This window comes from Crassostrea angulata, chromosome 7, assembly GCF_025612915.1.
Source record: "Crassostrea angulata isolate pt1a10 chromosome 7, ASM2561291v2, whole genome shotgun sequence".
Classification (NCBI taxonomy): Eukaryota; Metazoa; Mollusca; class Bivalvia; order Ostreida; family Ostreidae; genus Magallana; species Magallana angulata.
In genome coordinates, this window is record NC_069117.1 from 7,919,827 (window position 1) to 7,947,410 (window position 27,584).

Genomic DNA, 27,584 nt, shown 5'->3' on the forward strand with positions numbered 1-27,584 from the left:
TCAAAATATTTTACAACTTTATTTGCGTTTTACATTTGTCAAAATAACAACAATATTTGTAACAACAATACTTTAGTTCTTTGCGAACTATCCCAATAACAACTTTTCTATAAATGATGTTATGTACATGTAATAATTTACACAGTCAGACAAATACATCAGTAACCCATTATATTATCTACAAAAGTCAAGATAAGCAGATGATTTCAATTCAGTTTTTTGGGAACCCCAAATACTCCTATCCAAGATTCATTATATTCGAAACCATCCTTGTCTGGTAGTTAAGGGCTATCTATGCAGCATTAACCATGCTGCATATACAAAGAACAAAACAATGTATGCACTTAAGGATAGGACAGATTGAACAATAATGAACCAGACCAATGAATTGTAAATGTATAACTGAATTGCGTAGTTTAATAACGATTGTCCTTAGATACCTAAAATATCCTCAACATGTTACGAGATATTTATAAGGGATCCAAATATGCATTCAGTAAAGTTATCATGCATATTTGATTGTTCTTTGAAAAATATGTCGGATGTTGGTAATTACGAAAAGTACAATGTATTTATAAGGAAGAAAGACAAAGTTTCTTCCACGTTGTCAGGAAGGGGGGGGGGGGTACCAAGAGTTCCTAACTCTGCTCCAAGTCCTGGGGCGAACTGCTACTCGTGTGGGACCCAGGACCTGCTCTGAGGCTATTGAAGGCTTTCTCCACCCGGCTCAGTTTCTGTAGTAGCTGGTTTATTTCGTTTGTTCTCTCGCGTTGGGTTTTTGGAGTATCGTTCTGCAGTGACCCGGTCGATTTTTCCATGTCAGTGGACCCGTCCCCATCTTCTACGAAATCCTCGTACAATCTGTTTATCTGGTGTTTTAATGTGATTAGATCGTCGTTGTTCTTTGGACTAACTGTACTTCTTTCTTTCTCCAACAAAATTCTGTAAGAAAAAAAAATCATACTTGAAGTTAAATGGACAAAAGGGTATCGTAAATTTACCATGGACTTTAACAAAAAGTGAACAAGTTATGTATAGGCAAAGATATAAGAATTTTGTTGCTTTTTGGCAATTTGGAGTTGCATATACCGTTTGTACTGCTGTATGCTTGTGTGGACATGCTGGAGTTTAGAGATGACGGCCCTGGTTTCGTGAGTGTCCAGTTCCCTGCTAGTTCTGTCCTCTTTGGACACTGTAGGACTCTTCTCCAGAGTAGTCAATGAACCGTGCATTTTACTCACTTCCTCCGAAATTTCAATTAAAGAGTTTCTCAGTTTACCGATTTCATCATCTTTTTCTATCAGAATCCTACAATGTACATTTGCAATACCAGAACATATAACTATTGAACCCTGTAGTTCCGGATAATTGTGCATATAAAAAAATGAAAAACAATCCTTTGCAAACATCAAATGGTGGATGAACAATAAAAACTAACAAAGCAAGTCTTATTCCCAACTGCAAAAAAGCATAACTGTCCTGTGAAAAATTTGTCCATTTATTCATAGGAAAGTTATGCTGATGAACCTTTTTTGTCATTTACCAAGGAATTACTACTACATCTATCCAATTTGCTTTCAGCTATTTCTACTTTCTTTACAGCAAAATAACGGTTTATTAACTGCGACAAAATGGAACAAATCAAATAGAAAGTGAATGGGCCCTGTTATATTAGCACTTCGGTTTTTAAGGAGGCACTTGTAAAGATGCTACATTTCAACCACCAAAAACCAATATCAATTTTGCCAAGTTAATCTTCCTTTCTTCTGAAGACATGTGACTGTGCGACAAATTCCTCATTCATTTATTGTAAAGGTAATGAACAATTAATTTGTGTTTCCTCATGTTTTATACATATGTGCATATGTAGCTCACCAACTTGTCAATTTATTAAACTGTTATTATAGTGTATACAAATATGTGTATGCACGCGAGTGGTGCTTACATCCCCAGTTCTCTGTTCTTCTCCTCCAGCAGGTCGGCGCTCTCCTCGATCTGGATGATCTTGTTGATGAGAATGTCGATGTTCTTCCTCTCGTCTGCGGCGCCATTCAGCGTCAGAGTGGTCCTTGTGCGCTCGCTGAGATTCGCGTCTGCGCAGAGTCGACGGTGGAGGGCGGTAATGGAGGCCTTCAGTTTGGAAACCCCATCCACTATCATCTGTTCCAGCTCCGCCTTTTCTCGCAGCGTGCTGTAACATAAAGGATAGGGGCTCGATATATGTAACCTGTGCAAAAGATCTGTTTATGTATCTTTATACCATACGCTCCGACAATCATAAATATTATAAAACATTAATGGCACTATAAATCAATGATCATAGCTCTTGAATGAATGGGAAACCATGACGTAAGTAATAGTTAGATCATATTAAGTAAAATTATGCGATTAAGAGGGGGCGTAGGGAGCGAAGTGATTGAGCCCCTTCTTAATCGCGTACATTTTACTTAATATGATCTTACTTACTTAGAACACAACCCACTTTTTCATTGGCTGATCAAAAGTTCTACGCCAATCAGATATTATCTCTTTTTTGTTTTCGGCTCTCTTAGCAGTCATGCAATCGAAACTTAGAGAAATTCTTAACGATTAAAAACATCAGTCAATAGAATATTTAGCGACTGTTGATTGAATGAAAAAGTGGGTTATGTTCTACAATGTAAATGTTTCGTAGATTAATTGAACAAGTGTTTTAATGTTGAACCTTATTTGTATGCGAGAAATGTTCACGGGGTACGTGAAGGCCTCGGGATCGCAAATATTTTTCGCCGAAAACATAGGCGCGTCGCATCGAGGGGGCTGCCCTCTTCCTCTTTTTATCGCATCATATATAAAACTGAAATATCAGCTGATGGGCCCGAAACTTTTTGAAAGTGAAAATAAGGTAATTAACAGTGAAATTGTAGAGAGAGGAATTTATAGGTATAGCCCCCCCCCCCCCTCCTTCGGGATTTTCATGATCTGTAATTTTTTTTTTTGCTTGTCAATATTTTTTTGAATGAGTCTGCCCCCGACCCCACTTTTAAAAACGATGTTCCGTGTATAAAGCAAGTCGTCAGTTATGCCTGGTAAATCATATTCCATGTAATATACATTTGTTCGCGAAAATTAGTTACCACCTATCTCCGGTAAATCGCGATATAAAGTCGTGAAAATAAGTTGGTTTAGAGAACTTCTGGTCTGACGTACGTATTGAGGTTTTCCTCTAGTTCTGATTCCAGTTCCACAATCTTGCCCTCCATCCCTTTCTTTTGTTTGTTGTACTGTTCTTCTAGTTTCTCTACTTGTTTATCCTTTGCTGTTTTTGTTATTGGCTGCAGTCCCTTTACTCTGTTAATATGAATTATGGTAACATGGTTAAGACAATAAAGTATGCACCATGAAACAGTAGCATAAATATTTATGTTTTCTGAAGGAAGCTCGATGGTCGACAATTTACCTAAAATTTTTGAATATTATTTGTTTACCTTTAAACTATTATTAACTATATAAAGATTAACTCCTTAAAATTTGACTTTTAAATTTAGGTATTTTCCTATTATTTTATATAGAGCTCTTCTTCTAAAGGAGATAAATAGAGAGTAAAAGTGGCCACGACCATCGATCCCTCTAAACAATAAAAATTGTCCGGCGTCCATCTTAAGCACTAACCTTTCTTGTTCCCGTCGCAGCTCCGATATCGTGTGACGTAGGCCGGTGTTTTCTTCAGCCAACCTTTGAAAAGTACAAGACGACTAGAACAGTGACCTTTATACACTACAGTTTATAACAGTTTATCTTCAAATAAAAACTCTGCAAAAATATACATGAAAATTTGTCTGACTTTTGAGCTACGACTACGCAATCGGTGCACATTTCGCTTTAAGCCAGTGTCATTTTTACTCGTCTGACGCAAGAAATAGATAGTTACGTCCTACTGAAAGTCCAAGGACTTGTTAAAATGGTTCTATTTTACTGTTATACGTGTACTTTTATGAGAATAAAGTTTTTGATCTATTATAATAAAATTAACAGACTTGATGAGAGTATATCAACCCCGGACTTTGTCTTCGGTCGATATACTCTCATCAGGTCTGTAAAACCGTGCACTGACTTCACCAAAAGGCTATAAAATGTAATTGTATACCATACTTTTATATTTACATCTACCAATTATCATTTCCTCGATTTCTTACAAAACTGATAGATAATTCCTAGCTCTATAGAAACAGCCAGACTGAAATCTACACGTCCCATTTAACGATTGGTCAAAATCTACACGTCCCATTTAACGATTGGTCAAAATCTACAGCGCGGCGGCTGAAACTGACAAGAAAGTGACAGGACTGAAGTCGACACGCCCATTTATCGATTGGACGAAGCCTACAGCGACCTAAGAAAAAACCCGGACTGAACGAAATAATCATGATGATGTCAGACTCGGTCTCTCAGGAGACCATTTGGCTGTTTCTTTTAGCTAACGTACTTATGTACATTAACAGTAGTTTCAGTAGTGAATTTTACTGACTTTTCATAATCAGTTTAATAATTAATTAAAAGAAGCGATCATTGCAGAAAATTTTTACATAACCCGCGTTAGCGGGTTATGTATTTTTTCTGCAATGTCGCTACCTTCATATCTCGAATGAATAACCAAAGAAAGCATTTTATTGTTTAAATAAACACAATTCTAGTGATCAACAAACCGTTTTAGCTCTGAGGACTGTGATGCCTTCTGGCGCAACAACTCCATCTCCAATCCTCGGACTTTTTTGATGATTTCTTTAAAGTCATCGGTATCATCGGGCTTTTTCGTCATCATGGTAGGGGAGCGGTCGTGTGTGATAGCGAGGCCAGTACTTTCCCGCGCTATTTCGGACAGTTTTTGTATTTTGAGGTTTTCAAACAGACGTCCGACAGCTTTGTTGAGGTTCTTCACCTCATCGTTGTCCTTTTCCACCGTTTGTATTCTTCTTATAAAAAAATCACAAAAACAAACCAGTAATAACCTGTTGTTAGACAAGTGAGACAAATCTTATAACTTTTTTTTTGAAAATGTCATTATCATTTAACCGATTAGCAAACAGACAGATATATAAATGATTAATATAAAAACAAAAAAACTTGCACGCCCAGATCAATTTATTTGCCTTGAATATTATATCTTGTTTTTATATTTTGTATATCACAGCTACATACTAATAGTTTCCTAACTATGAGACACTTAATAATTCAAATCAAATGGACTCGTGTGTGTGCTCCACTTGAGCATACGATGGTGGGTTTTTTTGGTAGAAAATAATTTTAGTTTTAAAAAAAAAATCCAAACACTGAAATGCTGGAGGGCCGAATTGATATACATGTATAAGTAGAATAGAGTCTGATAAAAGAGGAAACAAGATCCACACCTTTGTTCCACAAATACCACACCTGTCTTTATATATGTATCTACATGTATATATAGTAGAAACACAGCAAATTACATACCGCTTAGAACTGAAATTAATGAATAGGAAACAAAAGTTATTTACTTTACGATAAGGAAAAATTATATAATATTTTATTAAAATTAGCATCACAGGTATGTTTAAAAAAGAGAACCGTTTGCTTTTTTTCCCCGAATGATCAGTTTTATTCAACCCACGTGTAATGCATCGATTGTAAACAAAACAAACTTCAGAAATATTAGTGAACAAACAGGTTTATTTTTATTTGCAAAAACATGATGAATTTACCTACATGAGATTTCAAAGTCGTAATACAGTCTTACCCATCTCGACGTCAGAGCGAATTTTAATGTGAGGCGAAATAAAGCGGTACCCTTTTATGTCAAGTTTTGTTTGTAAACAAATTTTGTACATCACTATCTAATTGATATAATTATGGCTTAATTAACCGGGAAAATATTGCAATGCCTTCTATCATACACATACTTAGCATAACCATCGTTTAAAAGCTTAAACAAAATTTGATATAAAAATCGGACCAAGCAGCTCTAAAAGTATTTAATAGTTATTCAATTCCGTGTCTTAAAAGTTGAATACAAAGTAAAATTAATACAATTGAGTATCAAATATTTTGTTATGAAGAAAAAATAGCAGGATAAAATTAACACAAATTGAAATTTCTGCTAGCATAATCCTTGAAAAAGTAATTGTTCTGTTTGGTTCATTGTTAAGAAGTCAGTGAACTGGTACTCGGCCCTAATCAATCTAATCACGCCAGAATGGAAGGCCTTGGAAATCACTGCCTGGCAGTGAGACACGCTATACAATTACCCCAGACCAGGAAAGGGGTCTCACTTACAGAAACCTGAGACAGGGTTGTGATCCTAATGCTAATGAAAGAGAACAATCTCTTGTTTATAATGATTATCTAATATTTAACTATGTATCATAGACATATATGGTATTTTTCTGAATGATATTTACTCCAGCAATAATAGTTAATGGTTGATAAATTTATTTATGCTAGTCTTTGGAGATTACATTTTTTATCGATCATTGGAGAAAAATATCATGTAACCCGCTCACACGGGTTTTGTATTTTTCTGCATGTCGCCACATTCACATTCCGCAAGAATAAACGGTATTCTTCATGTGTAATTCACACTCTTATGGTTTTTTTTTTGCAAATTTTATTGTTATGTACAGTTTTTTTTATTTCATTTTAATTTTACAATTTAACGGCAGTGCATAAATCATGTTGTACAATGTATTTATAAAAAACAGTAAACTCAAGTTTGGGGGAAATCAGCTACCAGCTCCGATGAAACCCGTGGGTTATGGAACTAAACTTCTCTAACTTCGCTCAAAAAAATAAAACACATGTGATATAGAAGTAAGATGCTTACCTCTCCTTCTTGTGGTCCGCTATCACGGAGGTGGTGGAGCGCTTTGGTTTGTCTGTCTGTGGGTCTGATGGCGGTTTACTGATTGCCTTACTGCTAGAACTCTATAGACAGAAAAAGAACCCCGAACGTCTAATATGAAGTCTTATTGTAACTTTTTTTTTATTTGGTAGAGTCTTTCCTATACTTACAGAGAGAAATTCTTTCTTGAGGTGAATGAATCCCGATTTCACGTTTTTGAATAGTCCTTCCTTTTTCAGTGCCTTTTCAAGTCCTGTAAGAGTTTGGCGAACCTCGGCAGCCGTTGCATCACCGCTGATGACCTGAAAACAAGTCAAATGGTTTAGTTCCATTTGAAGAGGACTAAGGGGAAGAATTTGGGCAATTGATACTGTTACTTATACCAATGATTACAGTAATATCTAGACTATACGCGCTGATTACAACGATGAGCATACTAAGTAATACATGGGATACGAGACTTACCCTACTAGAAGTGAGTTTGAACTTGTGGAATTCCTCCGCTACAACCCGAGAGTGGAGGGCTTTCTTTTGTGTCAGGAGATCCGCCAGGTGCTGCTGAAGGAAGTTCACCTTCGATTTGTAATTTGCCATCTGAAGATTAACAAAAATTAATCTTAATCTTTTTTAAACAACAGTGAAGAAGTTGTCCTGTTCTGCAAATTTCCTTTCACAATATCAAGTACACGTATTGGTGTATGTTGGAGGTGGTGATTATAGTGTACGGTTATTAAGGTATGAATGGTACACTAACCACTAAGACTAGGAGGCTCAGTGTATCTATGAGCAATGTACTGTCAGTTTAAACTAAGAACTAAGTCTTGAATGTCACAGTAGATTTTATGTTTTTCAATACCAACTCGAAGCGCTTGGAATACAATTACAGCAATCAGATATCTAGCAGGAGAGGGCAAGTTCAGAAAACGAGAGTGAACAAAGGCTCAATTAGTACCGTTTGCCAAAATAATAAAAATTATCAAAAAAAAAAAAACAAAACGCAAAGGGACAGTAGAGGTTATCTCACGTGGGTGTATTACACGACTTCTTGTTGTATGGAATAAAAAATAACAAGCCATGGACCGACGGGCTACCTGATACTCCTTATCTTTGTCCCACAGCAAGAGACTTACAGACTTTACAGACGTCTTTTCATGGTATTCAGTATGGTAAAAGCTTCGGGATTTCTACCATAGAACATTACCTAAATGTTTTCATCAAATCATAATTCATGAGTGACAATTGAACAGTATATGTCTGTGTATATTAATTCAGGATATTGTGTCTTTCTTTTCAATATTTGACTTTTTTTAGGAATCTTCTTCAAGATAATTTTTCCATTTTGACACACTGAAAGTATATTCCTGAATAATCAATTATTGTTAAAAGAATATTAAGAAATAGTGATGATGATGATGGTGAAAGCATTTACACTTATATAGCGTAGAAAAATGTTTTAATTGTAAGTTATTTGTGGGGGTTTTTTTTAAATCAAAATCTTCATTTTTTTGCTTTCAAATTAATGATTTTTCTTCGGGTATTCTAAAGCTCTTTACTCCCTGTAGAATTTCGTATTATATTTAGGAAATTAATTGGGATTGCAAAAACTAAAACCAATAAGAACGACATTGTGGAGAAATACTGTGGATCTTTATGCCAGCCATTGCCAGGACATAAATGCCCCTCCGAAAATCAAAAATAATTCTCTGCTTAATTTAGTTTCAAAATCTAACTTTAAGAAAAAGTCCCTTTTCTTCTATAAAAGCTGTCGTAGCCAGTCAAAGTTCTCTGCCGTGACATGCATCATTATCTCTTATGTCGTGTTTGTAAAAATATGTTTTCAATGTACATTTGTTCGATTTTTTCTTCATTTTTTTTAATAGCCAATAAGTTTACAGATCTTTTTTCATGTAAGATATATTTTGCCGATTAAAAATCCACATTATGTGAAACGTGGTGGAAAACTCATTCGGCAGAATTCAACGAGCCATGAATATTTCATAACATAATTTCATATAAATAAACTGTATATGAAAATTGGTGAAATCTATCAATTTTACAAAGCAAATACAAACATTGCTTTATTATTATAGTTTAACAATCCATTCAACTGCAAGTCTTTGAATTTCATCTGCATTGCTTACAATCTGCCAGCAGTCAAACGCATGAACAAGAGGCCACACACATATTGTGATATAAATGGTTGTTAATATTCAGACAAACTTAACCATGATCGAAAGTCTCTTGTTAAAAAAATAAAATTTTGTTTTGTTCCAATTTACACATTAAATCAAATTTTAAAACATTATAAACGGTCCTCGACCTTCACGTTATCCGTCAAACTTGGGGCTTAAAGTAATCTTATAGAAATTTACATTAAAAATCGAAATTTAAAATCAAAACAATTCAATTCTTGAACATGCATCGAATCTACAGAACTTGTGACGTGCAATCATTAAACATGTGAACATTCAGATACAAATAAAAGCCTACGAGAATGATTTCATTTTGATCGAAAACCGAATAATGACACATGAAAAAAACTAATCCTTTCAATTGAAAAAGCAGTTCATCATTTTTATCGACATACCCATAATTTATAAACTCTCTCCTCAATGCCTGCGTCTAGGGAAGCCATGTTTAGTCAAATAAAATATGTCCTTCAGAAGGATATGGAAATTCAACGGAACGCATCAAACACAGATATATCACACAACACCGGCATTTAAAGCCATTGTTCTCAGACAACAGTATCTTAATTAATCCGGAGATAACGGTATCAACACTAATTGTGTAGATTTAAATATAGCAGTATGCACTGTATGTGTGTCTCTAACACACTGCTAATGTACCAGATCATGGGATACAGAATTATACCAATTCTAACAAAGAGCGGATGCGACGTGGGCCAAGATTTAGAAGGGTAGTGCTGTAAACAACCAAGTCAGATAAGACAGATAACTTTGTTAATGGGGGATTTTTCTATATATAACCATGAACATATAGTAGGCACTGTCTTAGTTTAAACGAACCTAAACATAAATATTTATATATAAACTTTTAAATAACAACATGAATGTACATGTGCAGTTAACGGTTTGTTTCGCATCGGTGTCTGTTGATTTTGCAAAAGAGGCTGTTGGTTTTGTTTTAAGCTGGTCTGTTTTGTTCATGTATTTTAGCATGTTTTTAAAAATAAGTTGTTCGTTTTGCAGTATTTTTGTTTACTCTTTCCGCCGCCCATAACGTACTATCATTATAATATGTACGCAAAAAATAGATCATAGTGAACTTTATACAATACATGTACATGTATGAAGCAACAACAAAAAAATTAATAAATGATATCAAAAATTATGTACGTCTTAGATGTACAAACATTTAGTATGTTATTTACTAATCCTTTTACTAGATGAAACCACATTTGAGATATAGACAGGAAAACTTGTAGTTGACATTTATTTATCTGCCAAAATTATTCTGAATTTGTCCTTTAGCCATGAATATGCTGACAAAACATTATCGTTCTCTTGTTTACAATCAGAAAGTGATTTCATTGTTATCTCATTTTTCATTGTTTAAAGTAACAAGGGAAGCGCTTCATATATATTTTTGTTAGATATGCGAATATTTTGCAACTTGATTTAAAGAGCATTATCAATCCAAGTTTATCTTAAGAAACACTTAAAATCATAAATGGGGTTCAAGTTTATATATGTGTCTTGAACGAATACTGTATAGTGATTAACGCTCAAAATTGTATATAATCATGTAAAAGCTATTCGGATTGATTTTTGTCGTTTGGTTACTTTGCAAATATTCTAAAATTTCATCTGGTTAGAACCATGTGTTTTCAACCCTTTGATTAATACTTGTTTGATCGCTAAGTTACCAAAATCAAAAAAATATAGGCCTATGAGGTTTTTTATGAAGGGAATCAGATGTTAGTTTACTATTTAGTTGTCTAATTTTAAACGAAATGAAACACACGAAAAAAACCCACCAGAGTTGGTAAAATTTCAAGGTTTGTTAAAATGATATACATCCCTAATTAGACCATTATATATATTTGCAAAAGAAAGATAAAAAAAACTCAATGGCAACATTTTTGTATTTTTCAATTCCTGAATGAATTGTTCTTGCAATTACAAACAAACCCTTCCTAAATAAGTACACGTATCTGCAACCACGCGTGCTATATATAATAAAACAAACCGCAAATCTTCTATTTTTAAGCATAATCGACTTTTTGAATTTTTTTTCTTTTCGTTAACATTTTTCAAATTTACATATTTAATAAAGTATCTAGACAAAGCAGAGAACAGAAATAGTTGACCATCGCATTTTGTTTATGCTTGATTAAAACACTGAAACGTAGGGGATTAAAAAGGGATTGGTCATTTGCAAGAAAAAAAATCATTTGTAAATTAAAGAAAAATTTTGAAAGTCACCATTTAATGATTCTAATTGACTAATATTAAGACCGAAGTACGTATAGTAGATTACCTTGGCCGTGGAGGACCTTGTCGTGGCACTCGCCATGATTTAGTCTGTATTGATAATATGACTGACCAAGTCACAATATAATCACGTGTAGATAATAAATAATGAATGTTAAAGAAAAGTCCCTAATTGATAATTAAAGGGAAAGGCTATCCGTATTCAGTGATCCGCTGATGTGATTTCTTTGTGAACGTTTGTTCTACATTGAATCTGAAGGACAATGGAAACAAGATATAGGCCATATCAAATTTTTTGTTTTCTAATTAACAGCTTTTAAATATACGGATATCGATTATTTTTACACCTGGACAAATATATTCTTTACTAGTATTAATAGTTACTTGAAGATGCATTTGTTTTCAATGATGAATGTGTATTGTATTCCTAATTTTTTGTTTTGTTGTTTGCGTTTATTTAGATTGTAAAAAGTCGGATAAATTTCCGGAACTGATTTGACACGGCATTGTTGTACACTATAATGGCGCTGTTTACCGGGCCGTCTGTGTTGTTGTAATCTAGTCGTGTAAAGCTGAAGATGATGTCCTCACAAAAGACAGGTTGACATATGTTTGTCAAAATATGTCGATCTGTGTCAGTGATCAAAATAACATCGCACCCAATTTATCTTATTTTTCAAGTTAGAATTGAACAAGTTTTTTCTTGAAATGTCAAAGAGTGCAAGAAATAAACTTCTATAGATAAAACATTATAAAGACAGAGGAAACAGATAACTCATATATTTTAAATTACTAGTACACTCTCGTACAGAAGTATGACAAATGTACCATACGCAGTTTTGAAGCTGTTTGAAATGTATTAATTTATTTCTACTGGTTCATAAATGCTCAAATCACTTATTAAACTTAACCATTCAAAACTCATATAATGTTGCGTTTTAACCCCTGTTGCTAAATTCAAACATTAGGTTATTATATAGTAGAAACCTTACATGATCTGTATGCATTTATATATACATCTACCAAGAATGATTCCCTCTATTTCTTTCGGAAACTTTAGTTAATTCATAGCTATATAGAAACTGACAGGACTGAAATTTACACGCCCCGCTTATCGATTGGTCGAAATCTACAGCGACCTAAGAAAAACCACGAACAGCACGAAATAATTATGAGGATGCCAGACTCCAGTTCCATAAGAAGACGATTTGGCTAACGTATTTTAGCCAACGTAATGGTGTACATAAATAGTAATTTAGTGAATTTTAAATACTTTTGTATATATAAACAATAAAATGCTCTCTTTGATGATTCTTGCGGGTTATGAAGGTAGCAATCAATGCAGAATTTTTTTTACATAAACCGGGTTGTGTATTTTTTCTGCAATGTCATCACCTTCATATCCCACATGAATCACCAAAGAAAGCATATTATTGTTTAAATATGAACAGTTTTCAATACCCAGGAACATTTAATTCAATCATATGGTACACGTTAAGAGGGACCGTCTATCTTACCAGGTTCGTGTACTTCCTGTTGTCTGTCGCCGCAAAGCATGATGGGAGCGATACACAGCCAGAGCGTGGTTCGGACTATCATGACTATGCTGACAGACAGTAGCCTAGCGGGCTAATGGATTATTCTAAACAAAATGTTGCAGTATTGTTTGCACACAAAAACCTTAAGTTAGACATATCGAGAAGAACAGAAGTCATTAACGAGAGTGTGTTGACATTTACTCTTGAGAAAAAAGAGGTGCATGCATTTAAAAAAAGAATGATAATCAATATGATAGGAAAGTACAAGAAACATTCTCTACATTAACGTTGCAGACAGTCTGTGTTTGCCAAAGTGTACATATAAACAACATATAAAGTGAAATAATAATTGACATACATGTTTGTATCAGAGTAAAGTACTTAAAAATACCATCTTGTCATTCAATTGTAAATACCTCCGGGAGAACGACAAAGTACACACAAACTCCATTTCAACAGTATTCTTTTTTGCACTTTTAAATTGCAAGCTGAGTATATCCGATTTATGACTCTCGCGCACTTGTCTTTTCTGTTTAAATCATTTCGACTTTCTAAAAAAATATCAACATTCCAATTGAGATTTTGTCGAAGCTTTTTGTTATTATTGAATCTATTAATTATCATTTCTTAATAACATGTAAATATGGGTGTGTATAAAGTCGTAGTTTTCCAGTTTTGTATAACATTGAAAATTAATATTTGCATACCTTTTGATATCCTCCGTTTGTGTCAAATGTGTAAAATCACTTTCCATTTAAACAGAACTATGGAATCATTTATCGCTGATATTAAACCGCGGATGAAAACTGACCTACTGTACATGTATCTATATAAGCAGGTGCCTAGTGCTTTTTGACAAGTCATCCCCTGTAAGTACTTGACAGAATTACCTAGATTCATCGTACCGAGAGTTATTCCGTTTATGTCCGGTGACCGTCAAACAATAGAAACAGAAATAGAAACAGGGTGATCCATCAGTAGTAGACAATGGGAGGTGATTTAAAGACTGGAATCTTTGGAGGAGCTTGATCTACTTACACTTGAAGTTTTGAGTCTCCTGAAGTAAGGATAAAGTTTACAAAAATAGAAAAAAGGGCTTTTCTAACTTTGTTTTTATTTTCTTGATGCATTGTTCTATGCATGAATATAAATATATATATATATATATATATATATGTGTGTGTGTGTGTGTGTGTGTGTGTGTGTGTGTGTGTGTGTGTGTGAAATAACATAATCAATAGCTCCTATTTTGGTGTAAAAGAAAATAGACTTGAGAGGAGAGATATTGGATTCAAAATAAAATTTAAATTCACTCGTCTCTGTTTGTATGTATGCTGCATAGGCGTCTATGATGTTATGTGCCTAATGGTCTAATGGTTAGGTCTAACTTTGCAAAAAAAGTAGGGGGGGGGGCTAAGCCCCCCCATAGCCCCCCCTACTTTTTTTGCAAAGTTAGACCTAACCATTAGACCATTAGGCACATAACATCATAGAGGGATCAGCCCCCCCCCCCCCCCCGCCACTTTTTCTCGCAGGAAAGATAATTGTTCCTAAGTTTAGCTTGAAAAGATAGAAATATGAGGTAAGAATTCTTTTTTGGAAATATAGGTAAATCCCCCCCCCCCCCCCCCCCCCCACGGATTAGGATTTTCATGAATTTGGGAATAAGGTTGTTTTTGGGTTTTTTTTTGGCTTGTCAAGATTTCTGAGGATTAGTCTAGCCCCCCCCCCCCCCCACTTTTAATTTGCTTCCGACGCAACTGTGCTGCGTCCAATATCTTGGCGAATCCATTCAATGTCCGTTATGGCCCGATAATGTACGCTGATTTGGGTATGTTCAAAGCTTTAGACGGACACGACTAAGGTGTCGGCCTGAAGTCCGGTTGCTGAGTCTTCGATTGGGTTTTGCACAAACTTCTTCAGTTACTCAAACAGTAAAGTTGCTATTTTTCCTCTTGTAAAGAACGCAGAACTCGTATGGCTGTTTCATATATTTGTTTTATATGCGTCAATACACTGTCCGCTATATCCCGCATCATGCAGTTGCGTGAAGGAGAGGATTTTCAACAACGAAGCAACCAACAATTTATTTTTGTCGTTTGGTTGGCGTTTGGCGTTGTTGACTTTCACATTCGTCGAGGAGTAATTGGGCCATAGAAAGTCGTTAACTCACATTATAATTACTAAATAAATTAAGTTCTAAACAGGTTGGGACCAATCATCCAAGTGAGATATAATAGCCCGTTTTGGATATATTTCTGTAACCATACTATTACGGATATTGATCCCTCAGTACATGTATATCCAAAACTTCTTGAGGATCAATCTTACAAACTATAGGCTTAGTAGTTATATTTAAGGATTTATATAAAAAATTATCAAATCAAACATTTTTTCTATTTTGTACTTTAAATTTATATCCCATTTATGATATTATATCATAAATGAGCTATTACATCCCATTTGAGCGATTGGTTCCAACCTGCTTAATGGAAAATAATTATATATTAAATACTTAAGTGAAAACTTAATGCACATTTAAGCTATGTCCAAAGCGCGGTAACTCTGTTCTGCCTCTTCGTCGGCGATGCCTGTAATTGATCAAGAAATTCGCCACTCGGGGTGTTGTTCACTTGCAATGCACATTATCATTTATTTTATTTTTCGTTTAAAATTACAAAAATCATTACAATTTGAATTAATCGGTGAATGCTGTTCAAATGATATACTTAAAAAAATAGAATAAAATTAAAGCGCATCGAAGCAGTATGTGCAAAGGGGGAATTTTTCTGAATTGAGAAAACAAAACAAGATTCTCTTTCAAATGAAGATAAGAAAACAACAAGTTTTTTTGTATTTACTCCATGATATATATTAGAATGATAGTGCATTTTAAAGCAATATTGATTCGGCCTGTAAAAAGTATGAATAGCGTGTGCTTTTCCATTAAGCCATTAAAGAATATTACCTTTAAATTGGAAAAATAAATAGGTAAGAAAGTGTTCTCACAAAGAGATTAAAATTCATATTCAACCAAGCAAAGGAAGATGTGAATTTTCCCTTTTGACAAAGACGAGGAAAGCCTATAGAAAAAAATCACTTTGCATTAAATGAAATTCAATACATCTAGGTAAAGATTAAAACAACATATTATTTCTTTGGAAAGACCTTAAATATTTACCAAAGTAATCTTAAGGATGTCCCGCGTAATTTTAGAAACTAGTTCATAATCTAAGAAGCTCGTTCAGAAATAGTCAGTCTTCGATCGGAGTACATAGTGTAAAATACGTCATGAGAATGCCCCTTATGAAATATTTACAGTGCAATGAGATAACCACTATTGACCGCTCGTAGCTGACAATTGGTCATTTATCGGGAATCCTCGGGTAAAGGAATCAGAACCTGTCCATGCTCGGGGGTTAAGGACATCTGTAACGGGACCACGGTCACTTAGAGCCCGCCCTCCCTGACGGTCACCGCCTGGTCAAGTCCGGAAAGGTAAATATTGAATGTTTGAGCTCGACTTGACGTCTCTAGGAGAGGCATAATTCTCCTAAAGTATACCAACAACTGGTCAATCTGTTCACTCTGCACCTCACAATCAGAGGAACTCGGTAGAAGCTGTAAGTTCAATTCAGAGCGCGTTGCTCTGTGTTTGCATAGAGAATTTACCGTAGATAACGCGTATGTAATCTGTAAGAAGAGCTCAAGTGTCGAGATCGTATTTGTCAAAAGACTTACTGATACCGATCGAAGCACTGCTTAGTATAGACCGGGGTCCCGCAAACTCCCGCATAATTGTCGACAGGGACGGACCTTCTGAAGTCCCACCGCTCTCAGAATGAAAGGGTTCAAATTATTTCTTTACTTTTGTATTATCAATTGAAACGATCATGATTTTTTAATTGAAGTGAATTTAAATTCCAATAACCAACAAAATTCAATTATTTGTGGGCTGTAATTTTCCTTTTCATAACACAATGCAGTGCGTGTTGTACACCGACCAACAGGTAGAGGGGATTAATTCACAATTCCTACGTGTTGCAATGACTTGACATCTCAAGGCTATTTGTGGAGACTTCGCGCACCTGCTGAATACATACATACAGCATAGAATCGTACATATGGAAGTTGTACATGTATGATCCGGACGTACAATTTTCCTGACCGTTTCATTGGCTGACCGTGTCGATGAAAGTGTACCCGTTGTTTTTTGACGCAGTGTTCTCGGAAACTATTAAGTGTTTGTTTTAGTGTAGTTAATATTTACCCAAGTCGTTACGAGGTAGTTCATTACAAATAAGGCCATGATGTTTCGATTTAAAATCGATTCTTCAACCATTAAGTTTGGTTGTGACTTGATCATTCTGAACTATTAAGTAGAAAAAACAAAAGGATTTACAGTAACCACATACGACTGGAGTCAGTGTTATTTACTCTTCATTTTGGATGTACATGTGAGATATCATTAAAGGTAAGACATTACCCGTATAAGCGGTCCTTGTAACACTTTGCCATTATAAGAACGCACCAATAATTTGATATGTATTTACAGTGTGGTCGGATATTAGGGTTTTTAATGCTTCTGCCTAGTAAACTGTCAATGATCCCCCGGGACAGATCTCCGTCAATGATCCCCCGGGACAGATCTCCGTCAGAATCTTGAAATATCATCAATATCCAATTGCATCGCTTGTCAACGAGACTAATTGGATTGGAGCGGATAAAGACTTTAATGTGTCAAACAATATTTATCTCAATTTATTCGAACCTTCCACTTTCTGGCGGATGACGTCTTGCAGTAGTTTGATTTTACTGAGGTACAGGGAGAATCAAACACCGTATGCCGCGGACTTTGTGAGTAGAGATGTAGTCCTCTTTGTTTCATATGGTCTTTTATTCTAGATCCATCGCAGATGACGGTTAACTCCCAGAGACTCACAGACGTCCAGGTCCGGCTAGAGAAACTCCTGACGGACAAAAAATGTCTGAACTCCAAGGTCACGTCGGACGCCTTCGCTGGATTTCGGACAGCGATCGGCAAAGTAAGACTAACAGCACAAACTGACCCATGCACGCTGTGTAAATCAGGTACTACGGATATATAAGTAATTTATTACAGAACTGTCAATTTTCACATCTACAGGCAAAAGCTGGACAATCTGCGGATTTGATATCTTCTCTGAAGAAATTGGAGAATAGTCTCAAAAGTGAGGGATCCTATAAAAATGTCAAAGTCGGGTTCGAAGCCGCAAAGACCGACATCAGTGAGGTAAAAAATCCCTTCATTTATTAAAAAGGTCTTAATTGTCGACTTGATATGAAAGTAACAAAAATATTGAAAGTATATACTTATCAATTCTGATGAAGTAAATGAAAATGAACTGTTAATGTTTAAACCAAATTGAGTGAGTTCATCTTAAGCTATAAATGTTGGATATGGAATACAGTAGATATAAAACAAATCGATCCTTGACGAACAGTATTAGCACTGCAGTGTGTGTATTGGGGTTGTGGAAAGCGTTGGTCTCATACATAGGTGATTTTAAAGGCTTTTAAAGTATAAAACTTCTATAATGTTTTCTCATACAGTTCGATTTAAACCTTACATAAAAAGGTCTATTCATTTAAAACTCGACTGGCAAAAATTGGTCTTTTATGAAATATAGTTGGATGAGTTCAATAGAGGAAAAAGGGTTTCGGCATATTTTAGAGTGTTCCTGGAGTTAGCGACAACCAGAAAAGGATTTAGAACCCGATTTTTTTTATATATTTTTTTCGTAAACCCCCTCCAAAGCAGCTACCACTTTTCAACTATTAAAATACACGCACCCCCAGTGATTAGAAATACTATTATCATTTGACAACCATGAAGTGCAAATGAATACTATAGCCTAAATAAAATTCAAAAACACGTTCATTCACTTCCTTGAAATTCCATGTCTTAATTTCATTAAGGTGTTAAGGCGAAATCGTCTGCAGTAATCTTTTCATGGGGTAGAATGCCTCTCATATTTTTACCGAAGGAAATCACAAATATACGCCTTCAAAATATTTTTTATGAAGATTTCATATTTTTAATTCAAAGACCAGTGTCATATATACCGTTGAACCGACGCCTGTGTGTTAAAAACACTACAAACACGCGAGAAAAAAGACCAAGTTCTGGATGATACCGAATCTTAATGTCATTTGGTTACATTTCAATTTGTTAAACTGATTTTTTTTTTGAAACAGAACTATGGTGTACTTCATTTGATGAATTTGCTATCAGTAGTTGTTACCCAATAACCTGTTGTTTTCAAAGCCTGGAGAGAAAAGTTGTTGAGAATTGCCAAGTTTAGATGGAATCATAACAGGCGGTTGACACCTTCTAGAGTTACCCGGGGTCTCTTACCCGCCTAATGTCATCACTTATCAGTTATTTTCTCCTACTTAACACGCGTTTTATCAGACGAAAACACAGAGAGTTTTAGGAAAACGATATATTGATGACATAACTGCAGATACAATGTAACATTATTATCAAATCCAAACAAATCAGACTCAAATCAATACATGGACCATTTTATACAGCGTTATATCATTGCCTGGGCGTATCAGAGATAACGACCCACTTTGTATTATATTAATCGAATGAAATACTGATTATTGAGTTCTAGTTAATTTTTAATGTACTGTCATATTTCACGTTCAATTAAAGTCAGAAAAGGAAAGTCAGTGCAAAACATGCACAACATACTGTTAGCATAACGGATTAAATAATGTAATGTAAGCATTAATGAGACACCTTACGGGTTCATCGTTCTCCTGATAGACATCGAGAAAATAATTCTCCCTGGGTACTAATTTGGCAACGTAATCTCTTGTCCTATAGGCTACTGCTTTTTATTTACTGCTGATGGGGATATCACGTGGTCTTTTCTCGCGGTAGAACCACTTCGTGCTTTTGATGTTTTTCATAGAAGATATCCACATTGCTTCTGTCTCACTTTGATGGAATATTTATGATGATTGCGATGAATATTTGATGGGGTGTGTCAATATTAAAGCGCGTCTTTCCTCTCCCTCCCAGCTCTTATCGATTATCGAAATTCTAGGTAGCATCTTAAAATACTAGAGCCAAAAGCTCGCAGTATTAGTTAAGAATCAGGTATATTTCTAGACACCTAGACAAATCTTGGAAAATGTATTCTAACATTTTAAAATAAGGCAGAATATATACACGTATCTCTTAATATTTTAGATCTTTGAGAGATGCGTTCGAATAGTAAATATTGTCTGCCGTATCAGTCACTTACCTCGGCGTGCACACACGTGCAGTGTTCCATCTTCCTCTTGTCTACACGTTTTGCCCATGTATCTAGCTTGACCTGAAGCATTTTCTTCTCTGTCTTGAATCCGAAATTGACACGTTTGACTTTGTGAAAAGTCATGACTGTATTCCATCACACAACCTGTCTCCGTGGTTACCTAGGTTTCTCACACTATTTTGGTCCCTCTCCCTACTTCTACCAAAAACCGTTTGGTGTTTTGATGACAGCGTGTAAGACAAAGTGTTGGGTTTTGGCGATTTAATTAAGGCATATCTTGTCTCATACAGGGGTTTAATCTCCGGGATTTGTTTCTGTCGCGAGTTAATCCATACTTAAACAAAAGTAAGATCTCTTGAAAAAAATATCTAATCTTTTATTGATAGTCATCTTGTAATTTAATAATGTGTACAGAAATATCTATAAATCTATAAATCGTTCGATACAATATAATCTGGGACATTTTCTTGGATTTAAGATACGGATATCTGTCAGAAAGGGGATGAATTTAGTGGCCTTCTGAATCAATATAAAGACTAACGGCTTTTACTAATACGATATTGCTGAAACTTTTTACATCTAAGATTCACATATAGATACGAGAGATAAGCACCCAGAGACTTTGGGAATCAATAGATATGGCCAACGGTCATGTTCATTCGGATTTTAATTTAGGAGACATTCAAATCTCACAATTGCTGATGAAATTTTGGGATTGTATTATGCGTGGTCTGGACTTTTGATGAAGATAAACATTCTGTAGAAATTAGTTCCTTATTTGGAAGATTACTTTTAATTCAAATAATAATGCTCTGCACTATTTCATAGTATCTCATGCTTTTTTTTTACTCAAAAATATTCACTCTTTACATGTATGTGACATCTTGTTTTTGAAAAAAGGATGCAAAAATATCACGGTTCAGTGCAATTCACGTTTTTTTATGATTTATTTTAACATGCAATCTACTTCGTTAAAAACAACAGATTCTTGGGGCAGCAGAATCACCAACCAGGCTCAAGCCGCAACCAAAAGCCTCCTTGATGCCAGGGAAATTAGACTCCAAACACCCTAACCCCCGGGCAGTCACTGTAACGCTTTCTAACAGTTATGCTCGCCAGAAAATGCGAGCCAATGGGTACCAGAGACCGACCATAGAGCCTGATGCACCGCCAGCGATTCGGACTCGAAAACCACCCGTAGAAATGTGAGATTTTTTTTTAATGAAAATGAAAACTTAAAAATTTAACAATTATTCTGCTTCATCTGACACTTATTCAAATAAAATCTATTGATTTAAGAATACTTTTCAGAAATACCATTTCTTATTTTTCTGATCTGTTTTTAAGAAAGGGACCTCAAGCCAAAAACCCCGGACCAGAGGAAATGACGTCATTGAATAAAACAATCTCCAGACTTTTTAACCATTTAGAGATAAATAAAATGGCCAGTGATCCCAAAGCTACTTCAACTAAACCTCGTCACGTTCGGAGATCACCAAGTCCCCATCGACGTCACAGGCGAGAGGACCATGACGTCAGAGAACTTCTTGAAAAATTGCAGACGTTCGAGGATGAATTGCAAAGAAGGAAAGAAAAACAGAATGAAGAAATACTCAGGTGAGATCTGGTAGTGGTAAATTTAAAAGGAATGATGCATGTATATTACAGATATTTTTATATAATATAGATACTAACGTACGGTGTATATATACATGTAGATACAAATAAATCGAGAAAAGGAAATGAATGATTTCCTTCTTGTTTCAAAATTGCGAGCCCTCTATTTGCAAGCAACATTGTCCGTCTATTCATCTTTTAAAATATCTAATGATCCTTAAATTTGAAGCTTTTTGCAATTTGGAGTGAAATTCTTGGCAATTTGCTATAACTAACTACAAGTAAGCCGCAATCATTTGCGAACTGCGACGCGTCGTAAGCAATACTAAAACGGATAGAATACAGTTCAATTCACAGTTCATTCATTTATTCTCTCAAAACCATATAAATGGTACAAGAGGTACAATACATATAAACATATTAACATATATACAAACAGTCTGGATGAGGATACCTGGATCATTATATTTGTGGAGAACAGACAATCTCATAAATTTTAGTTTATGAAAATACATTTTTTTTTAAAAACAAGAGTTTGTATTCGACAATAAATTACCGAACTTTATAGAATTCGGTTGGGACACAGTATTTTCTTCTTTAAAAATTCTCTTCTAATTAAATGTAATAAGTTATATTCTAACAAGTAATGAAATTCATCCCCAATTTAATTATCATTACACAGATTGCAACACAGAACACACTCAAATTTTTCAGATTCCGCCATTTCGCGGACGATTTGAAAAGAATGAATAGGATATTACTTTATTGGACGATTAGATGTAAACAATCTAAAAATATATGCAATTGATATCCTTCTGAAAGCCTTATGAACAGTTTAAAAACCTGTAGAATTTGTAAAGATGCTAGACAACAATTAACTTCAACTTTATTTTTCAAAATCACGACTGCAACGCGAAGCTTCTTTAACCATAAAACAAATGGCGTCATTTGTTTTATTGATTAAATATGAGTTATATTTGCCAATCCAATTTGCTGTCATTGCATAGTAAGGTATGAATAATTTGTATTTTTGTATGATAAAACCAATGCATAATACAGATTCACCTTCGATTTTATAAATGATTTTTTTTTCAGTTTGCAAACACAGATTCAGAAATATAAAACACAGGCGTCTGACCAATCAAAAGAGATTGAAAGGTACGTTGCTGTGAAATCCTGAAAAAAGCATGCAGAGAAAAAGATGTAGATAAAAGACAAAACCTTCCAATGTAAAATACAAAACTATCCAAAGTAAATTAATGAACTTGTATTTATCAGCGTTTGATTTTTGAACGAAAATTTTTCCGTTTCTATTTGTAGTGGAATTGATAATCGGTAATTTAAAAGTATTTCGATCTGCCTTTTGGAAAGTTTTGCTGTGTGTCAGCGTTAATATATTGAGTATGATATATCAAATCAATATACAACAGAGAAATCTTATAAACTTAGTGACAGATGTTACAGTGTATCAATATCCGGTATCATTTTTATTGCCTACCTTTTTTTGAAAAAAAAAGTGTAGTGACCATCTTCAAAAAAAAATAATTAAACATTGAAATATGTTTGTAAAACATTAGCATAACTCTGAATTAGGTTCACACACGAAGAAACTAATTACAAAGCTTGAAAAACATTAAGTAATTTGTCGTATATATGATACTTTATAAATTTTGATTCCTGGTGTGTATACATGTATCTGTGGTCACTTTCACAGGTTGAGGGGTGTTCATAATATTACCAATAAAGCCAAAGGGAGACACGTGGGAATGATCGAGGAAAGGTAAACCATATCAACACTTTATCTGGCAGGAAAATATGTCTATCAAAATTGAATAAAAATAAATGAAGACTGAATAGTTTAAATACCATATACTTGTGTTATTTTTCAATGTAAATCAGTTTCAACCAGTACAGAAAGGGTTGAATGTATTGATTATGACAAACTCTTTTGAGGTTTTGTAAATATATTTGTAGAGAAGTTACATTGTAATAAGGTATTCTAAGCAAAAGAAATTTTGAATTCATAAAGGTAATAATTTTTGTAACTATAGTCAGAAATATATTTTCTTTTTTTCGAGTAAAGAACTCATTAGAAGTAATTTATTTGGGATTATTGAGCAATCACTAAATTCTCTATATAGAGCGTCACTTCTCTAATGGTCTGCTGTTTGATTTATTTGTTTTTGGACAATGATGTAGCATTAAACTTCAGACTGGAATTAACACCGAGAATTTGTCCATATTTACCTGTGTCATCACAGGACATCAAAGAACGTTCTCAGACGAATGACTTAGCATACCAAATAACTCGTATTAGATCAATTTTTAACGATAAATATATAAATATTATAAGAGAATTAAATTAAATGTCGTTTGAAAATTGAGTCATTAAATGTTTATTGCTTTAATGGTCTTTAAACTCTAAAGAAAATATAGAGGACTAATAGAGTAGTGAGGGTGCAAAAAACCACAAGAAATGCGCAGTTGGAAACATTTGAAAATTTCATTTCGATGCGACGACGATAAAATGGAACTTTCAGAAATCTTTACTGGATTGGTTTATACTCTATAATGGAGAACCGTTTTTCAATTAGGTTTATAATCCAACTGATATATTTGTATACTAGAAGTTCTTGGCTGCCTAAAGACTCTCATTTTGCTTCATGAACGTTTTATGTAATTAGCATGCATTTCATTTGAATTCAAATGTTCTTGTTTTCAAAATTATTTTCTAGGTACCAAGAAGAGAAAAAAGATTTTGAAACAAGGTTTAAAGAACTTGAAAATAATTTGAAAAGAAAATATGAAAGGTAATTTAAATATCATTTAAGAGCTGAAAAAATTCATATCTTACTTCGGTAATCGATTCAAAAATACAATAAAAAATTGTAATTTAACAGTGCAATGCAAGAAAAGGAAAACTCCGAAAATACGCTACGAACCGATCTAAATAAGCTGAAAAAAGAGATCCAAAAGATAAGCGGAATGACCTCCAGCGGTAAAGTGTCCAAGAAACCGCGTTACCGGACAGAATCGGAAATGTACGACATTGCTGAACTGATGACGTCATTGGACATGGTGGCCAAGGACTTACAGGGTCAGCACGATCGGGCCAGGTCAGTGAGTGGTCAGTGGGTGAATGTAGTGTGTAAGACGGTGGAAAGGGTGGACAGAGGGATAAGACAAGGCAGGACTTATAGTACACGTGTACAAAAAAAGGATCAATATTGACTAAATTGCTAGGATACAGAAAAAGGTCTAGATAATAAAGAAAGCCAAATATGTATTTAGATCTTATACTAAATAAGACATACTGGTATACTCACAAGACAATGTTCTATATTTGCAGTATTTGTTTACTTATTTGTCATTGCAACATTTGCAAAGGTGAATACGCATGTTCCCTTTGAAAGACAAAGCAAATATTAACATGTTCGTGAATTAGACTATCATCGCCATCCTGATATTGTTTTCCTTACTCAATGTAAGAAATGTTTTGAGAAGATAGCAAAATTGTTTGAAGAACTTCAGTACTGTATATTGTTCTATTCATATTCCATTCATAACAAATGTTTTTTTGTTCCCAGAGGAATAGAAGAAGATAAATCTGTCTGGAAGAGTAATTATTTGGAGCTGGAAAAAGATATAAATAGATTTTGCCACGACATTTCGACGTCTTCAAAAAGCAACCAGAAGAAAACTAGTACTCCTCGCTCTAGTTCCAACTCTGTATCAGCTCTCCAGGCTCTGCTAATGGACACAAAGTCACAGGTCCTCGCTCGCCTCAGGCAAATAGAAGAAAAAGACAGGTCTGTATAATGCCAGTCATTTAGCACTGTTAAACTGGTGGAAGAACAGTAATTCATTCTGTCCTGCTTTTGCTTATACTCTTCAATAATACATATTACTATCATTTCTTCTTTAAAGAAAGCTATCAACTTTTTTGATTTTAATGATTTCAATAATAATTACTCAGCACACTTTAAAGTGACGGGTTCTTATCATTTCATTCTTATGCAGACTTATCTTATATATTTTACTACTTTTAGATTGTAGAATTTTAAATGTTAGAATCGATTATTTATCGATTGGTTAATTCTTGCTTTTATCGCTCACGCTTTGCTAGCAGGCCTGTGATTGGTTGTGGGTGTTTCCTTTTTGTTTGAATTTCCTACATTTTGACGGTTTCTAGGGTATTGCACGAACAAGACCAACAGATCAGCCGACTCCGAGAATCCGGAAGTTTACTGGCTCAATTGGTCAGTGAAATCGAGGCTTCCTTCAAAGAACTTTCGTCTTATACCGACCTAAGTCAAAACTCACTCCCCGCACAGGACATTTCCAGTCTTAGATCTATAGACATGTTAAAGCACATAAGACTTTTCATTCATGAATCTGTTAGGTAAACTCATATTTTTTTTCTTTTTTATATATGCATTTTTCTACTTTAAAGATTTTTTTAATGCTTCTTTTTCTAAAATTCATAGTTGTAGTGTGAAATTTTGGTTTATAAAGAACAACTTTTAGTTTGTTTGGTAGAAAGGTTTACTTGCAATTGTAGTGTGTCAACAGGCAAAGACAAATCTCTTAAGGAGTTAGAAAACGATATAGCTGCGTTGGAGACTCGAATCAGGAACCTTGACACTGGAGTGACCACCACTTATACTGACGACAATATACATGGGGACACTCCAACTCCCACCAGACAGCTGTCAATCGTCAGTCAAACTCACGAGGGCGTGTCTGAGTCTTGTAGCCAGTTGCTGAAGAAACTGGACATTGTACAGATAGGATTTGTACAAATCCAGTCCCAGAACAAACACATGGTCAAGTTAGTCCACGTGGTCAATGCCCATGTCCTAATTCTCTATCTCTTTGGTGACAGTATTGTGCATTTTGTAGAAAACTTGTCAATATCTATCTTAGAAACGCTAGATTTTTTTATCTATTGTAATTCTCAATGAAGTTGTTGCAGTGTTATCTTCAAAGAACGTTTACTATTTCGATGGGTTTGAACTCTCTTTATATGTTTTTTATTTCTAATTTAAAACTTTTTCTAGTGAAATCAACTCTCTGAAGAAAGTATCTGAATCTCTGAACAAAACAAAGCAAGAGCTGGAGGGGATCTGTAAAATTCTGGGCGTGTCCCTGAAGGAGGTAGATGTCTCAAATATTTCTCACGTGGTCCGCACGTGTAAATCGGGGGCGGAGGGCAAAGTAAAGGAAGTGGACATCAAAGAGGGGTAAACTTCCTTTGAAACTAAAATAATGAATACAACACTAATTGTGTAATATAATTCATATACAAAAGGAGATCAATGATTTTTTTAAACTATAAAGTGTAGTTTTTATTGAAAATACAAAAATACAAGCTTCTTCTCCTTTCCCTTTGTGTTATCCCATCATACGAATGTAACGCTTTTGTCCTTATGATGAGTATTGTGTGTGTTCACTGAGCGCCAGATCAGATGTGAAGCCCCTCTCGGGTATCAGTGATGCTTTAAGTAGGAATTAACCTTAATTTAACAAGAATTTGTTAATACGAAAATGTTTAAATGCAGATGTTTTATTAACTTTGATTTATTAGTTATTGAGAATATTAAGCGACTAAATACTAGTAGATCTATAGTTAAACTGTTCTACATAGTACACACATGTTGTTTAACGATATTAATGTACTGCAGTTTATCAGAACATTAATTACATTTACATATATGATAACGTTCATTACTTGATCGTCTGCTTAAAAATACCAACAAAGCAACTATGGATATATTTTTACAACAAATGTCTTTCGCGAAGATAGCAT

The 27,584-nt window shown here is 34.6% G+C and overlaps 2 protein-coding genes across 10 annotated transcripts in view; one reads left to right on the forward strand and one right to left on the reverse strand.

The window, feature by feature from the left end:
- LOC128193073 (coiled-coil domain-containing protein 57-like) lies at nucleotides 1-20,348 on the reverse strand. Of its 5 annotated transcripts, none has more exons than XM_052866304.1 (10): nucleotides 20,147-20,348; nucleotides 7,316-7,444; nucleotides 7,021-7,152; nucleotides 6,833-6,933; nucleotides 4,686-4,949; nucleotides 3,652-3,714; nucleotides 3,190-3,330; nucleotides 1,946-2,191; nucleotides 1,090-1,308; nucleotides 1-942 (listed from the first exon to the last, which is right to left on the reverse strand). In XM_052866304.1, the coding sequence occupies exons 1-10, from the start codon at nucleotides 20,279-20,281 to the stop codon at nucleotides 639-641; spliced, it is 1,734 nt and encodes a 577-aa protein (XP_052722264.1). In that variant the 5' UTR covers nucleotides 20,282-20,348; the 3' UTR covers nucleotides 1-638. The 5 variants fall into 5 exon arrangements, with proteins under 5 accessions (XP_052722264.1, XP_052722262.1, XP_052722267.1 ...); XM_052866302.1 differs by having other exon boundaries at nucleotides 4,686-4,952; nucleotides 20,147-20,344; XM_052866307.1 differs by lacking the exon at nucleotides 20,147-20,348 and adding an exon at nucleotides 13,553-13,694 and having other exon boundaries at nucleotides 4,686-4,952.
- The window catches only part of LOC128193070 (paramyosin-like), a 14,871-nt gene continuing 3,396 nt past the window's right edge, over nucleotides 16,110-27,584 (forward strand). Inside the window, exons 1-13 of one of the 5 annotated variants that reach the window (XM_052866297.1) lie at nucleotides 16,110-16,343; nucleotides 17,751-17,890; nucleotides 17,992-18,117; nucleotides 21,143-21,363; nucleotides 21,506-21,775; nucleotides 22,871-22,933; nucleotides 23,490-23,555; nucleotides 24,511-24,585; nucleotides 24,676-24,891; nucleotides 25,363-25,584; nucleotides 25,968-26,177; nucleotides 26,337-26,606; nucleotides 26,836-27,018. In XM_052866297.1, coding sequence (XP_052722257.1) covers nucleotides 17,762-17,890; nucleotides 17,992-18,117; nucleotides 21,143-21,363; nucleotides 21,506-21,775; nucleotides 22,871-22,933; nucleotides 23,490-23,555; nucleotides 24,511-24,585; nucleotides 24,676-24,891; nucleotides 25,363-25,584; nucleotides 25,968-26,177; nucleotides 26,337-26,606; nucleotides 26,836-27,018 — 2,051 coding nt within the window. In that variant the 5' untranslated portion in view covers nucleotides 16,110-16,343; nucleotides 17,751-17,761. Of the gene's footprint in view, nucleotides 16,344-16,489; nucleotides 17,320-17,487; nucleotides 17,666-17,750; nucleotides 17,891-17,991; nucleotides 18,118-21,142; nucleotides 21,364-21,505; nucleotides 21,776-22,870; nucleotides 22,934-23,489; nucleotides 23,556-24,510; nucleotides 24,586-24,675; nucleotides 24,892-25,362; nucleotides 25,585-25,967; nucleotides 26,178-26,336; nucleotides 26,607-26,835; nucleotides 27,019-27,584 lie in introns of those variants that run through there. The other 4 variants (XM_052866296.1, XM_052866298.1, XM_052866299.1 and 1 more) reach the window with 4 other exon arrangements.

Coding starts and splice junctions, on each gene's coding strand:
- LOC128193073 (XM_052866302.1), bottom strand. CDS start 20,281: ATGACTTTTCACAAAGTCAAACGTGTCAATTTCGGATTCAAGACAGAG. Junction 3,715..4,685: donor CAGTCCTCAGAGCTAAAACG/GTTTGTTGATCA, acceptor TACTTTTCAAAG/GTTGGCTGAAGAAAACACCG. Junction 1,309..1,945: donor AAGAACAGAGAACTGGGGAT/GTAAGCACCACT, acceptor TGTACATTGTAG/GATTCTGATAGAAAAAGATG.